At 36.3% G+C, this 16,725-nt stretch overlaps 1 protein-coding gene across 8 annotated transcripts in view; it reads right to left on the bottom strand.

Moving 5' to 3' along the window:
• XRCC4 (X-ray repair cross complementing 4) overlaps window positions 1-16,725 on the bottom strand; it is a 181,207-nt gene that overhangs the window by 51,700 nt on the left and 112,782 nt on the right. For 7 of the 8 annotated variants that reach the window (XM_075079935.1, XM_075079934.1, XM_075079938.1 and 4 more), the window contains one exon: window positions 10,167-10,311. In XM_075079935.1, coding sequence (XP_074936036.1) covers window positions 10,167-10,311 — 145 coding nt within the window. Of the gene's footprint in view, window positions 1-10,166; window positions 10,312-11,114; window positions 11,216-16,725 lie in introns of those variants that run through there. The other variant, XM_075079936.1, reaches the window with a different exon arrangement.

Consider the following 16,725-nt stretch of genomic DNA (forward strand, 5'->3'; position numbering starts at 1 on the left):
TGGTGTACAAAATATTTATTTCTATACCCTTGAATAACTATCAGCTTCTAAAGAAGCACATTAGAAATCTCATCTAGTTCTAGAATGAAACCCAGAAGGAAACTTACCCTCATCAAGCAGTAGCGTTTACATGCACTTTGGGCCCTCTTCCTTGGTTTTAGTCATTATTACTGTGCTCATTCTAAACACGCAGGATGAAACTCTGATGACAAAGGCTAGACTATTGTCAGATATCAGTTCACCTTGGTACTTGATGTCTTTTTAATCACTGAGATAATTTTGAAAACAGCCTTCTATTTTACCTCACTTCTGCTATTTAATGTGTATTACAACATTGGCTCTTCTGCTGATCATTTTTGAATACCGACCATTTTCCTTCAGTTTGTCCAGTGTGCGGCTGTGTGGTGCTTAGTCGCTGACTAGGGCTAAACCACAACACAGTTTTATATCAAGTCCACTTACAATAGTTGCTATACAATTAACAATCTGAAGAAAATACAAGCAGGTAATTAATTTCCAGTTTACTGATCATATATACAAGCTTGAATGATGCAATAGCTACATGAAAATTTTTATGAATGGTTTGACAGCTGAATAAAGTAAGGGCTCTTTTTAAGTGTTATTAAGGATCAAGGAAGTCTTCCAGTAGTATTCTACATAAACAAGGATTGTATTAATCTAATTCTGTACCTCTTGTAGCTTCTAATAAGCTCTTGTTTTCATTTACATTCAAGGAGATTGAAAGGTTAGTTAAATTATTTTAAGACAAACATAATGTGAAATTTGTTCAACTCTTTCTCGTATTCTACAAGTTTTTAGATTGATGCATAAGAATGTGCCATATAGCCTCCCACACATGGCAGAACTCATCAAAAAGGATACTGATTAATGTCATGCTGAATCCTGATACAAGCTGACAGAAACAGATGAGTCCTCTCAACTGACCATGAAAGTGCATTTGCTTATACCGTATGTATTAGTCACAGTGCATAAATTCATGAATATTTATCTGTACAGACCAGATTTGGGGTTGCTCTTAATATTATTGAAAATCCATTGTCATGAACTTCAAGTGCTTAATGTACTGCTTTGGGGAAACCTATATATGTGATAAATAGGAAAATAAATGCACAAATCAGTGCCTCTCACCGTGTTTGCTCTTATCTGTCTGCTCAGTAATGTGCCCAGTGTCATGTCTCACCCTTTTCTGTACTCCTCTCTAGACCTTTTCTTCCTCCTTCTCCAAGTAATTTTGAAAGATTAACCTGTTTTGTGAGGCAGAAGGTACAGGATTAAAACAAAACTTAGCACAATTCTGTTTACTTGGAGTCCTTTTCCCCTTGGTTTTCCTAGGTTTTTGCACTAGATTTCAATCATTCTGGAACAGAAAATGTGCTGATATCCATGTCTTATTCAGTTACAACAGCATCTTTGACAACTCTGAAACAGTAAATCTAATGAACCTGCCATAAAAATGTAAAAGAAGATGGAAAAAAAGCTACAGAAAACGTTACTGAATGTACTCTGTATTATACGTTATATACAGGAGGTCTAGCAGGTCACCTAAGTTTATAATACTTCTTACTGGCTGGATGCAGGTCTTCACAGTCAACAGCAATCAGTGAAATTAAGCAGGTGAAAACAAACAGGCAATCCAGACACAGCCTTTACTGTTTGAGGAGTAAAGTTACTATTGGAAAAATAAGTTCCACGGATTTAGTTCTGTAGTTTTTATATAGAGGACTAATAATTTATTTTAGCATAAAGAAATTCAAAAGTGTTGCTAATTGTAAATGGTAGCTTTTTAGCCCTGCTTTGCTGAGGCGGAACATTTTGGGGGGGGCAGAGGGAGGAAGAAAGGATGATTCATTGGTAAAAAGTTAAGTATAGAAAAGGACAAACACAAATAAAAAGATTAATGGCTTCATGCAGTGAAGCTGACTTTTCAGAGGTGCACTGAACTGAGCAGAAGCTGAGCAATCACCTCAATGCAGTAGGAGCATTTGCAATCATTTGTGAAATCAGATCCTAAATCCTGAGTTTTAGCATATTTTTATGTATGGGATTTTCTCCAGAATGTTTCCTAGAGTCCGTAATGAGTTAAGGGATTACTGGTCTTCACAGACAGTTTTTCTATGTGTAATATTCTAATTTAATCCAGTAAAGAAGACGTATTTCATGATCAGTCTAAAGAACAATAAAAACAGATATTTGAGGCAGCTTTATCTTATTAATATCGCCAAGCTTTCATCTCATTCTCTTCCGTGCTGTCCATTTTTGACATCAGGACTGAGCTGGCAAGCGTGGTTACTTTGGCTTTCCATCAGTCTAGTCTTAATCTCCTGCCAACGCATATGATCAAAATCTTAGGCATCTTGATTACCTGCTTTTTCCTATTAAAAGTAATGTGAAAATAATTCTGCTTGAGAGCTGTTTTAGGAAATGGAGGTTTAATTGACACCATCATCAAGAGCCCTTTACAGAACAGTTCATAAAAAGAGTGCGCATTTGCTGCTGTACACTAATCACAAAGATGTACAAGGAATTTTAAATATTGCCGTCTTTGTTGTTTTTAACGCAATCTCATTTTCTTACTTCCCACCCTTCCCCCTAAAAGATTGAAATGTTGTAGTTCAGTCTACATCAACAGCCAACAAACATTCCAGCACTGCCAGTTAGCTCAACCACACACAATCATTCCTCCTTCTTACTGTAATTTACTCCTAAGGAGCAATTTTTTTGCCTCCCACGTTAAAAATCCCCAGCCATGATCACAATATTTGACAAAATTAATCCATAGTGTGATAAATTAAACTATACCAACCCACAACCTACCTAAGAGAGGCTTAAAATATAAAATTTAGTTCAAATATCATTCCAATATAAAAACTTTGTTAGGAAGGCAAGGGAAAAATCCACTAAAATATTACCAGGAAGGTAATAGAAGAAGTTACTGTTTCAATTTTTTAAGCTATCCTCTCATAATCTCACAGTAACCAGTTTCACTGAATTATCGATTAATCATTTGAGACATAAATCTCACCAGATTTGTCACAGCAACAAAATCCTGCTCTAAAGAACATGCCCTGAGAAGACAGAGAGTAGAGTCCTGTCAGTCTTACGGAGTAATAACTCCTCCATCAGCAGTCAATTACTGGCCTATTACTAGTGACAAAAATTGGTGAGATGTGCTACAAAGTAGAGACTGAATAGCTTTGCTCAGGAGAAATTACAACCTCAGAGGTCAGCAGATAATGTTCATTTTTATCCTGCCCCAGGCTTTCAGCTTTCATATTTTCCCATCTTTCCCTGGGGAGTCAGGAAAAATGGCGATTGTGGATACCAATTCCTTGCACTTCCCATGGAAATAAATCATCCCTTTCCATATGGATGGTGGAAGCCTGATTATCTACTGCTTACTTAAAAGAAAAGACAAAAGCTGCACAGAAAGCCAGGGTGCCACGACGAGAAAAGCAACTGTACTGTGTTGTATTTATTTCCACCTTATTCTCTTGAGTTCAATATGGAGTTACTCTAGAATTTTTGCCACTTTTTTTTTTTTTTTTTCAAATATTGGTATGCATTGTAATCAAAGGCTTCTATCCTTTTTCCCTCTGATGACACCTCATCTTTGCACAGCCACAAGACACATAACATAGGTATTAAACACAGCTCTTCTTTCTACTCCAACCTTATGCAACCTTAAAATTCACAGGTGTCTGTTCAGAATATGAGTATCACTTATCAAGCTCCTATCAGGCCACACAAAGTTAAAGAACAATTTTTAATCTTTGCACAGGTCAGTCATAACAGTCTGTCCTACATGACCGGTGACCAACTGCTACTGCCAGTCATGGCAAAAAGGGAAAGAAAGAAACCATCCAAAGTGTAAGAAAATGCCGAGCATGAATGAAAACATAAAAAGACTTAATTCAGCTATTTAGAAAATTTTTGTTTCTCACATTAGAGTCTCAAACGAACCTGACTGTCCACTCCAAAGAGATTTCTTAACCTGTTTACTTTTCAGCCCAATGAGTTGATTATAATAAACTTTCTAAACATTGCATTCCATAAATTTATTATGGCAGGAATGAGCTTATCTCTCCCGCACACAGACACTACATTGGCTCACTGACATACCAGTGATGACAGTGCTTTGTCACACCATACAAGGCTCTGCAAGTTCTCTTCAATTATATTAAATAAATAAACTTAATGGATAAAAAAGCGACATGTCGACATGAATTCTGAAATATATCTTTTTTTAAAAGTGGGTAACTGTGGTGTAAACCTTATACCCCCTCTGGACCGTGGAAGGTTATGGTATCATTTTCGTGGAATCTGAATTTCTCTTGGTTAAACCTTTACGAGAAAGAATTACTTGTTGTGTGAGACAGTAATACCGATGTCTATGTGTAACTCTCTGAGAATGCCAAATTCCAGGATGAATCTATGTTTTTGCTACCTGAATGACTGGTGGCGGCAAACCACATTTTAAATAAACCTTGCATTAGGACTTCAAAAATGTAAACCGCAAGCAATAAATTAAACAAATGCAGAGAGATGATCCCCAGGGGATTCCTGGCACACCACAGGCTCTGAGTGCTTTTAAAGGGGTGGAAGGTTATCAAAAGAAAGACAAGTCCAGCTTTACCGTATTGGAAAATAACGCTAAGGGCTTTCTTTTCAAATAAATTATATACACCGATGAAGACTGTTACAACTGTTGAAGGTACAGAAAGAGATGAGAGTATGAAAAAAACCCAAACCCTCATTTATCATTAACAAGCAAAAACTATGCAGCTGATTCTACCCAAAATTACACACGTGACTAACTTTAACCAGACCCTTAAGCCAAGAACAAACACCACGCATGAGGACTGTAACAACTGTATTTGAAGTGAAAATTATATTCTCTCTTTGGCCTCTTCTGATGGAGCAGGTGATGGCAATGCAGGTGGCACAAAACACACCCTGGCAACTCCTGGCACTTCCAAATACCCAGTCAACAATCTCAATATGCTTTTTCACTTCACATAGATGTTTCTGGGAATGCATAGATATATGTTGAACACTTTGAGCTCTCTGAAAAAGCAGCAGCATTCATATGTAAAAAAGAAAGATTTAAATTGGTGGCAAAGATCATATCAAATTCAGCGGGGCTGTGACTGCATCTCAGTATTTCAGGAAAACCAAATATATTGAAGTAAGAGGAAGCATCTTTTTCCTTCCATTTAAATGTAGGCCTGATTCTGTCAGTCACTCAGTTTTATCAAGCAAGCGAGAAGTATCAAGCCAGCAAAAAACTAAAATTTCAATTAAAAAACCAAAACCCAGACAGTAACAGTTACATTAAATGTGCAAAACTAGACTTGTACATGTGAAACTGAACCTTTTGACAGGTGGAATAACTAATAAGTCAGAGTCACAGTGGTTGGTGTAAACACATATTTCTTCATAGGAAAGGCAAGCAAATAATATGGGTTATTTCTCAGTCAATTGAATTGACAGTATTTTTTACCACTTTTTTCTCAGAATTATGAAGCATTTTCTCTGCTTTTATTCTCAGGAGAATCTAGCATATTTGCATCGATAATAAGGTTTTTTCCCTGTGTTTAAGATGCCTTCCCCCAAACCACTTCTGAGATTTCACATATCTTCAACATTATGTACTCATTCAATAGCAAAGAAATTATAAACACCATACAGTAGCCGGAATGGATTACATTTTGAAACATACAGAATAACTTAAAGAAATATTGAGTCTTATCTAGTAAAGCCGTCCTTCTAGGAAACCCATGTGTGAATAAGGACTGTAAAACTAGATCCTTTATTAGTAAGAAATAGCAGACAGAAAAAAAAGGTTTGCTTTTCTTACCTCTTTAAATAAAAACAATTTTGATAAACCAAAGCAGAAAGATAGATCTCTACTTATGGAAACAAAGTAATAGTTATAAGCTGTACTAGAAAAGGAAGCTTTTTCCTGATTTACTTTTGTTTTAGTTTTAGAGACTCCAGCACTGGTTGGATTCCACTGTACTCTGTGACTGCAGATTGTACAAGCTACACAAAGTATTCTGTATTCTATGACTATACTTAATTTATAACTTTATATTACTATTTTTTTCATCTTCAGTAGGTACTATCTTCTCTTAAATAGGTTCCAATACTTTTAAAGTGAAATTATTATAGAAACATGCGATTATTTATAGGATTCAGGCTGACAGGCCATAGACTTAAGCCTCTATATTGAATGCATATTCTATATAGCTAATAGTGTTATTCATATGCAGTCCCCTGAGAGATTTGGGTAATGCATCAATAAGCATAATTTCTAGCTGTGGATTGGGACTGCTCTTATTAATTTTTCTCCTCCAAATATGAAATGCAAATTGTGAAAAGTAGAATTTGCATCTTAACTTGACTTACATATTATCTCTGCTTTGCACCTTAGGAAATTGCCACATATTAAGTTACAGTTAAAGCTTCACCAATACCATCAGAGTTTATGGAATCAGAATATTTTTATTTTACTTCCTGACTCAATCATGTTTTAAACTGTAAGAACCATCCCTTGTCACATTTCAAAAATGTGTACATTGTGAGCCATAGTTTGACTGTTACCTACAATAAGTAACATCTGTCTGCCTAAAGAAGCATTTTCTTTCATTGGATATGTCAGATTTGAAAAACAAACTGCTAGAGAGCTGGATAAACCTGAATCTTGGTATTTCACTGCTCAACTAATTATTCCAAACTTCTACTTTATCCTAAAGAATATCTTTATCTCAGCAAATAATTAAACAGCTTATTTAGCAAACCTTGTTCCACAAATCCTAGATCAGATTGTTGCTGATCTCATGTCTATACTACTTTCACTAAGCTTAATATTATCCAAAGCACATTTCCACGTTCCATTAAAATTTTTAATTTAGTTCTTGAAAAATTGTCAGAGTAATACTAGTTGTCTATATAGATAAATACAATTCAACTCCTTTTCCTGCCACTGCACCCACACACAAAGCATGAGAAAGGCAGTACTCCTTTTGCTCTAATTTCTACGTTAAACAGATTTTTATTTGCATTCTTCTCATTATTCTTGGTCATATCTAAGAATATATTTTCATTCCAAAGGACTAGAGAATTGCTACATAACTAGCCTTAACATCCATAAATATAAAATATTTATGGAAATAAAATCCTTTCATTTTTCATTACTCGGTATTTACTTTAGATGCTCTTAACTTTAAGCATAAGCGGTACTTTTGTACCAAACTTTAAAATCTTAGGTGAAATATATAAAAGTTAAAATATAATTCCTATTATGGGATGACAATGACTGTGTTGAAAACCCCTGTATTTTCAAAAAATAATCTGAAAGCCAAAAAGAAAATAAAACCTTGGATGCTCTCTTTCAACAAAGAGGTATTTTTCTTCTGATTTGAGACCTTGTATCAATTGACTGACGACGCAACAATATAAAGACAGGATTATGTTCTTGGTGTTTGGTTTGTAACTGCCCTCTCATTGCCTGGCAAACATGAAACAAGCACTCATGATGTCAGCAAAACTTGCAAATGGAAAATAATTCTAAGTAATCTCTATTTTATTAAAGCAAGAACTTTGGGATACGATTTTACGTGATAGCACCTTAAAGTATTTACATTACAAGTAAAGCATCAAATCTTTCTGCAGGTCTGTGCAGGAGAGCTAAGAAATAAGGATTCATTTGTGCGTTTACAAATGTGATCACAATCTGTCATTTGATCCTCCTGCCAAACAGAAAAGCATGACATGCTTTCAAGGGCTGTACATCTTCCATATTTGTGATGGAGCACTTCCAAGGTGAAGGCATTCGGAGGTTAACTTCCTCCCCGCCACCCTGCCGCCCCAGCAAGCCGGGGTGGTTTGCTTGGATCAGTAATCTTTTGCTAAGTGATGCAATACTGGAAAACATGTTGGGCAGGACCCTGATGAACCATCAGCTGAAGATAAAGCCTTTCGCACTGTGTGGGGCCTAACCTTCCATCAGTAGAAGTTACTGAAGAGGCTTCATAAAAAGAAACATCTATATTTCTGAACTGGGTTATGATACTGATTCTACATCCTCCTACTTCTGACAGGCAGAAGAAAAGTGAAAATTATTAGCCAAGCAAATTGACTGAAAGCTTGATTAGCAGCTGGCAAAAGACTCAAGATGAAGTTCAAAACCCAAGATCTAAGCAGGAACACAGAGAAAAACAACCAGCAAAATGGAAATTATTACAGTTCAGCTTTTGTAATGTTCCAGGTAAATGGGGAGCTCTAATATCTTCTTAACTAGCAAAGAATTAGCACTGCCACTATATTTTTATCTAAAGAAAGGATTAAAAAATATATTCCAGTATTGAGCAATATCCCATTTGATTTCTGAAGTCACCACAAGATCATAGAGAAACACAGATCTTTCATTGTCCGATACACCTTCACAGTACTGTAAGGCACGTCATATGACAAGCAACGTCGTGAGCTGTAGTGCAAATCTGTTGTTTACACACTTAATGCAAAAAAAAAAAAATGGCGATAGAGACTGGTAGATGGATGTTCCATATGGTGAGCCTTAAAATATGACTGATTATGTTATAGCCAAGAAGAGCCACTGTTCAGATTGAGCTCTGAGTTGATTCTGTAAGCGTAGTAGAAATGCTTTGCACAGTATGAAAAACATAGTGTTGCTCTGGTTTTCCTAAAATTTGTCTTACTTAAAGAAATTAAAACAAAAATATCAATATCCTCTTAGTCCTTCCCCTACACACAGAACTCAGATATTCACACATTGAAGATTACCCAGCCTAAGGCCTCTATATTCTCCTTTGCAATCATCTGCCTCTGTAGGTTTTCCTTCCACAATCAATACTAAAAAAAGTGAAATTGTATTTCAGACAAACACAGCCAGACTCTCAAACTGACTACATACAATGGGGAAAGGGCATTGACATTGTCATATACTAGACTCTCTAAGAACAGAAGAGCAGAATTTGACACTTTTCTAGAGAACTCTAAAAAAAAAAAGTAATTTTTTTTTTACTAATAAAGCAGGATTGTAAGTTTAAATGTTCCTAGCTGCCATCAAGCCACAACCTTCGATGTCAAAATAAGATAATTCCCGTGCTGATTTAAACAGAAATCTTTGCTAATCATGGCAAATATCTTTGTAGTCTACTTGTGTCTGTGTCTGTTTAAATAGTTTATCCATTGGATATTACAGATAAAAAGGGAAAATAAGTATTTTAAAATCTAACTTACCACAGATCTTAAAAACAGTTTTTGAAGAAAATACCACCCATCATATTGCAGCCCCAAGGTAATTCTATGCACAGATAAGCACTTCCCAGATCATGTGAAAATATTTCCAGAAGTCAGGAGTGACAGAATAAGAAAAAGACTTTTATTAAGTGTTATAAATTCTGACCTCCTTGTGTTTAAGATTGAATTTTTTTCTTTCTACTGACCTTGTTTTCAAAATAAAACTATTCTGGTCTGTTAAAAATGGTATTTAGAATTAATTTCCACTGAAACAACAAAGATAGAATCACAGGACGGTGAGGTTGGAAGGGACTGCTGGAGACTGCCTGGCCCAACCTCCCTCCTCAAGCACAGCAGGTTGTCCAGGACCCTGCCCAGTCCGGTTTTGAATGTTTCCACAGATGGAGACTGCACAGCCTCTCTGGGCAAGGTATTCCTGTGTTTGACCACCCTCACAGTGAAAACAGACACTCACAATGCTACTTTCTGTGACACGACTTGGCTGAAGCTTTCTACCTTAGTTTGACACTTGCTATAAATGCATCCTTCGTTGCCTGCAGGGTCATATGGTAACCTACAGAACATTGCTTTAGTAGCTTCAATCTATTTGCTTAAAGTTATCCAAGTCAGTTAAAGAAAAGAATTTTGCAACTGTGACTTTAGAGGTGTATTAAAATCAGTAAGTCATTGGGCCTGAGGATTTAATCATTCACAACTGTTTAAAGTTGGGTAACTTACTGTAAATGACTACACAGAATTCAACACAACAATACTCAGTCTGAAATATGAAACTGCGCAAGAAAACATGAAAAAACACAAACCACAAACCTTCCGACATCTGTAGATATAAAACCAATTCAATAAATTTGAAAACTGCTTACTTTTCCTTGGCTGGCAGTTCTGTCTCATAAGTAGCCATCTTAGCTCCTGTCCCAGCAGGCTTTGCTGTCCTTTGTCTTCGCTTTCTTCTTGGAGCGGTATCAATGACATCTGGGCTACCCAGAAGGGAATCCCTTTGTTCTGGTGCTGCCAAAAGGAAAAAGACCAAAGTAGAAAAGAATCTGAATATACAGTATTACAAGACAATTCTTAAAATATATATATATTTTTAATTAAAATCTCTGGGCTCAGATTTGACAGCAGTTGTTGTCAAAACAAACAGATGACATAAAGATTCAAAAAGACCAAATGTAAACTAGAAAGATAAGCTTCCCTCAACGTCTGTTTGTAGTCAGCAGAGAGAAAGATGGGCAGTCATAAACCAGAAATATACTGACGGTGTCCTCATTCCTCCTTGTAGACTCTACAGTAACCAGTAGAGCCAAGTTTCACCTACCTGAAGTTAGTCTTTGCCACCTAGAGAATAATTGAGGAATATGTGCACATGGCACAGGGGAAGGAGCTTGAGTGTTCTGCATACTGCATGGCTTTGTTCAGAATCTTGGTCTGCCATATGGACAGCAATGCACAACCAGAACAAAAAAGAATTAAATAATTTTCAGTATTCATTAGGATAAACCCTTGAGAGAAGCTTATTACTGTGATCAAGACTGTATTTTGTAATGTACTAGTCATTTTGCTACCACGGACCTCCAAGCAGTAAATCGTTACAGGTTCTGCTGGAGAATCCTGAACACAATAGACAGAAAGACTGATGGACAGCTTGATGTCTGTTCAGTGAGGCAGAAATTATCCATCTGGAGCAAACCCATGCGTAAAAAGCGGTAACACCAGCTTACTGCTCTACCCATGGAACCGGTGGCCCTGGTTCAGAATAAGCCTCTCAAAGTGGCAAAGAGGAGCTGAAGTCTGAAAGGAAAACAGGGAGAATTCCTAAGACCTCACAACCTGAAACTGGAAAACCCACCTGGGTCTCCACTGATTCCTCTGCTGAAGCTAAGAAAAGCAGGTTCTGTGCAGGTTCTTTTACCTATGACTGTAATTTCTATCATTACTGCATAACCCACGATTTCACACCTGGTTCACATTTATATTATCATGTCGATTCATAAAAGATGCATTATCTATACTTAAAAAACAATCCTCTCTCTCCTTTGACAGTTAGCTACTCGAAGCTCAAATGTCACGACAACCGGATCTCTCCTTAAGCTAAAACCCTCCCTTCCCTTGCTAATGCACTCAGAAGATATGTAGACATTTTTATTGCAGCTGTCAACATCCTGTAGCATGCTTTTATTTGGTATACCTGCTTTAAAAATAAAATCTTTAATTACTTTGAATTTTCAAGATGATGGTATCCAGAACAGCACATATTTCGACTGAAATACATTAAATAATAATGCGGTGACTGAGGCTGATGCTATTACGGTAAGTTCCCTGATTATTACTTTTTGTGTGTTTTAGGAAGGTTTAATCTTCACATGGATGAAAGACACCATAATTTGAGATTCAATACTAAAGGTTTTCACAGAAAGTAAATAATAGGTCCTATCTCTTCATTCGTTTCACAGTTGTGATCTGCTTCAACTGAAAATGAATCAGGAAAAAAATATGCAGCCCACAAATAAAATTTTCACTGTTTCTCAAAAAAATATGTTTCTGCCCAAGAACACTGCTAAATTAAACATGTAAATAGAGACTCCCTAAAGCCAGTGCAACCACTGCTTACAATGAAGCACATACTTAAAATATCAGAACCTCTTAGCTTTTACCAGCATATACTATACTCATCTCACACTTCAGATCTTTGCAGGGTGACAAGAAGTCATATTTCCTGACATATTTCCAAGGCACAAGCTGATTAACACGTTTCAAAGTCCAGTACAGGCAAGACACATTGTCTATCATAAATGCTGAACAGGGTTAAATTACAGCCCGTTTCTCCACACTAAACCAGCTAGGCATACTTTTTCAGTGCTAAATGTTGAAAATATGTTCATGATTGTTAGCCACTATTTACTGGCAGCATGTTCAGGGTAGTATACCTAACGTTTACACTAATACTATTTTATATATTCCAACATCACTTCTTAAAGTTGGCCCTTTCTTAATTAATACACATAACATAGTTTGCTGTCAAGAACCAAACAAACTTGAATAATTTTACTATCATATGTCTTTTTCTTCCCGGTTGCTGTTCTCATCCCACACTCTCTGCTTTTGCCAAAAAGTAGATCCAGAGGTTAGCTATATATAAAACCTACATAATGCTGCTGTTAAATAATGTCTCTGTGCTTTCGCTTGTGTAATATGCAACGGTGCTCATGGCCCTCAGCACTGTTTACTGTTTAGACACAAATCCTGTGTGTCTTCTACAACAGTCCCACTAGTCCTCAAGTGAGAAAAAAAGAAGAGAAATGTTTGTCTTTGCAGCACGCTGCATTTGTGCTAACTTCAGGCTGGGAAAGGGCCTCAGTCTTTAAACATCTCAATCTAATCTTTCCCATGAAACCAAATTTTGCTCTTATGACCTATTAAAACCAAGCAGAAACAAAAAATATTATCCTAAATGATTCTAGTAAACCTCTGCAATAAAGAGACAATTTCTACTGTGAGCATGTTTCTTTTAATAATACCAAGAAGGCTTCTCATTCAGACAGCCCAAAATGCAATCTTACAAATATTAGTAGACTGGCTCATAATGGTTGATCACAATGGGCTTGGGGTTTTTATGTTTTGTTTGTTCCTTTTAAGCCAAACTATCTCTTAGTTTAGAACTGCTAATGAAAAGATGGCATACACTTGAAGTTCAAAGTACCATGCATCACCGTAAGACTTTAAACACGCACCCACTACTACTGCCCAAAAATAATTATCATTAATGAATTCATTTATAGTACTTGACTAAAAGCCAAAGAAAGCTCCAGTAAAATATTATTCATTGCTCGACACAAAAAAAATTTGGAAAAATGAGAGAGCCCTGAACATAAACCTAGGTTTTCACTCTGAAAATCTTTTCTGTCTAAATTCCATCACCATTTAAAGTAGTAAAGTTCCTTGACTTCTCATGAAATTAGATTTCTTACTTTGATATTATGTAATATAATATGAATGATTGCTATATCTTTGAGAACAGTAGCGATTTAAATACAGACAAGTGTATTGTTTGATGAAAGCCGGTTAATTAAACTATCTAAAACCACAATTGTTGATCAAGAAAAGGAAATGTCCCCGACATATACCTTCTGCAGGTAAATAACTGCTAGAAACAAGGTTAATAAGAAAGCAAGAAAGGGAATCATAGTTCAAGTGCTAAAAGAATATTTGTGTTAAGAAAATTAAAAGCTTTAAATAAAAACTCTTGATGTATTTTTTATTTGTTTTGAAGAGTGATATTATTTGGTGGGTAAAGGGAGTTTTCAAATAAGAAGGAACATTCTAGAAAATAATTTAAACTGAAAACTAAAAATAGCTTTCACTGGCATGGAACAGGCAGGATGAAATTAAATCGATGCAGTCCCATTATGTTGGGGGCCTGGAAACAGGAGGTGCCTTTACTCTAATACAGTAAAATGCCAGGACCCATTCCCAAGATATTTGGTGCACAACACCTTGCGGCCGTGCGGAACAGCACTGCCTCTTCCAAGCTCTCTGCTGGGAGCAGTCTCTGGCCAGACAGACTCTGCCTGGGGACCTGCCTGGCTGAGCTGGCAGAGAGCAAAATCACTGCAGGGAACACGCTAGCAACGAAAAGGGGCAGACAACTTCGCTCAGCTGCCAGCCCTGAGGTCGAATCCTGGCATTGTTTACTGTACTCATATAGCATCATGATCTCTAAAAATTTCAGGCACTTAAAAATTAACTTCTGTAGCTTAGTTAAAGATAGGCAGTCCAGTTACATTTTAGAATATACTTTTGCATTACTTTATTTTGATATACAGAAGCCAATTATTTAAAAGGAAATACCTTCCAATCTTATCATGTTCACTTTTCAATATGAAAAAAACCTCTACACCCTCTGTATATCATCACCTATAATGAAAATTCTGCAGCTTTGACTTGTCTAATCATTAATGGCAGTGGTGTACTCACTGAGCAAACCGAATCCAGCTCCTCTCAGTACAAGCTCTATTCTCCATAAAGGACAAAAACCAGCACTAAAACCTTAACTTTGCCATTAAAAATATACAGGGAGCAAAGCAAGCAAAAAAATGAGTAGAAGCATTCCAAATTTGAGCAATCTTTTGCCTACAATGACCTAACTTCACACAGACAGACAACATACTCTCAGTGTCTGAATTCCTGAAAGGTGTACGGCAAGCAAGAAAAATAGCAGTTCATGAGAATTTGCATACAGGAAGTACAGTCACAGACATAACCTCCCTTCCCTTCACCTTGTTAACATATATTTAAGATGTAACAAAGGATCCCCAAACTTGAACGCTTCTGTTTAATCCATTCCTATCACCCAAAACATCTGGTAGGGCTGCTACACTTGCTTACCTAAATTGTCCCATTAGCTCCAGATTAAAACCATGTACTCTGCTGGTATTTTGAAAATCATCTATTGCTGACCTTAAATGCAATATGGGTGAAAGCAGAACCTGGACCTTCTTATTTATAGTTGAAAGACTGTATCAGTGTTCTCATTTGCTTATATTTCTATCCTATTGGTAACTACCCAAATTTTGTTGTCTTAAACACTAACCATTTGCTTCCCTTGATAGAACATTTTTTCTCTCTCAGTGTTTGTATTCCTCAACATGGTAAATTACATTAGAATGGGATGTGTCAGTTGCAAATATAGCCCTACAGCCACAGACCCCATGGGATTAGTCCCACTGATTATAATGCACCAAATTGATTCTAGGTTAACCAGTCACTCCAGAAAAGGAAACACTGAAAAGGAAAACATATTTGAACATTGTACTTCTATCCACTTTATGCCATTGACTTATCAGGACATAACATGATAATTTTAAAGCCAATAATCAGTGTCAAATGGATTCAAGGAACATTCACATTTCCGGCATGCACCACCAAATAAAACATATTTAGCACAGTAAACTTACTTTGCTCATAATAAAGAATTTGCAGTTATTAAAAAAAAAAAGGCTTTATTTTTGGATTGGAATGGAACAGGAAAGATTTATAAAGGACACAGGCTTTAGTTCTCAATAAAGGACTGGCCTTTATTTAAAATTATCTCCTGTCCTGGGGATTTTATTAACAGCAGCACAAAAGTCTCTCAATTTTAATTTCTGTTCCGAATGAAAATTTACCTGATTCCTTTTTTGTCAGAGTAGCAAGGACTTAGGAAAATTTGTTCAGGTTTTCAGATATTAATGCTATCACAGGTCCCCCATATTCCTGTCAGAGTCCCCCAGTTAACAGAACAGAACTTCCTGGTTGAATTCTGCTTAACTCCAGGCAGCATGTGTTGGTCCATAGAGTTATTTGACTGAACTTCCAAGTTCTGCTGTCTCTATTGAAGATGATTTAACTTAAAATCAATCCTTTGCTCAATGTTCTTGCCTCTCCTGCCTCTGCCCTTGAACAGCATTGGTAGCAGATAAACTATAGAGTAAAAGAGGACAAAGTGGTCACAAAACGATCACCTAAAGAGCACCAGAACTGCCTGTGACAGCTGTTCCCCAAGCCACAAAAGGAAAAAAAAAAAGGAAAGGGAGCAGAACTCATCACTTTAATCCTTGACTATAGTGTAACTTCAGTAATTATGTGGTTTCTCAATCTCAGCCTAATTCCTAAGGGATCAACCATAGCTGATAATAATTAGCATCTCTTTGACATTCTCAGCAGAGAGTCTCCTAAATGAATGGGTATGGAAATGAATGTGTCTCACTGATGTAGGCAATTCCTGCAAAGTAGGATTAAGTCATTCTTGACAGGCAATTTAGGAAACACCGCTTCTACCTACACTATAGTTATCCTGTATTTACACATTCTGGCCATCATCAGGCATTCTTCATAAGAAATAGATCCATTTAGATCACTCAGAGATCCAAAATTAAACATTGGTATTTATGGTTCAAGCATACGCTTCAGTGAAAGTAACAGAAATGTGTCAATATTTTAATTTTAGGAAAACAGTAAGAACCATTCTCCATTCCCTTTGTTCTGTTTTACTTTATATTTCATTCTTTGTATAAATTTGGGTTTACTGTGCCGTAATCCCCTGAGGCCTAAAGGCGGTTGAGACTGCAGTTCTATAAATTCTCTGACAGTTAGTTATTAACATTTATTTTTATAAAGAATATCTCCATGGGAAGTGTTTATGAAGACACATTTTAAAACAACTCCAGCAAAAAGTTTAGATCCAGCTATACAAAATTTATAAATTGTATCCAGTTCAGTAAGGAAGTTTACATTTCACCCTGCTAGACTGTATTACCACTGACAAAGCATCCTAAGCCTTAACATGCACACTTTTCTATATGCTAAGCCTATTCTTTTCCTGATGACACCATTTTTCAAAATCTATTAAAATATAATTCTGTTCTTTAATTAAAAAAGCTTATT

Source organism: Phalacrocorax aristotelis, chromosome Z (assembly GCF_949628215.1).
Source record: "Phalacrocorax aristotelis chromosome Z, bGulAri2.1, whole genome shotgun sequence".
Classification (NCBI taxonomy): Eukaryota; Metazoa; Chordata; class Aves; order Suliformes; family Phalacrocoracidae; genus Phalacrocorax; species Phalacrocorax aristotelis.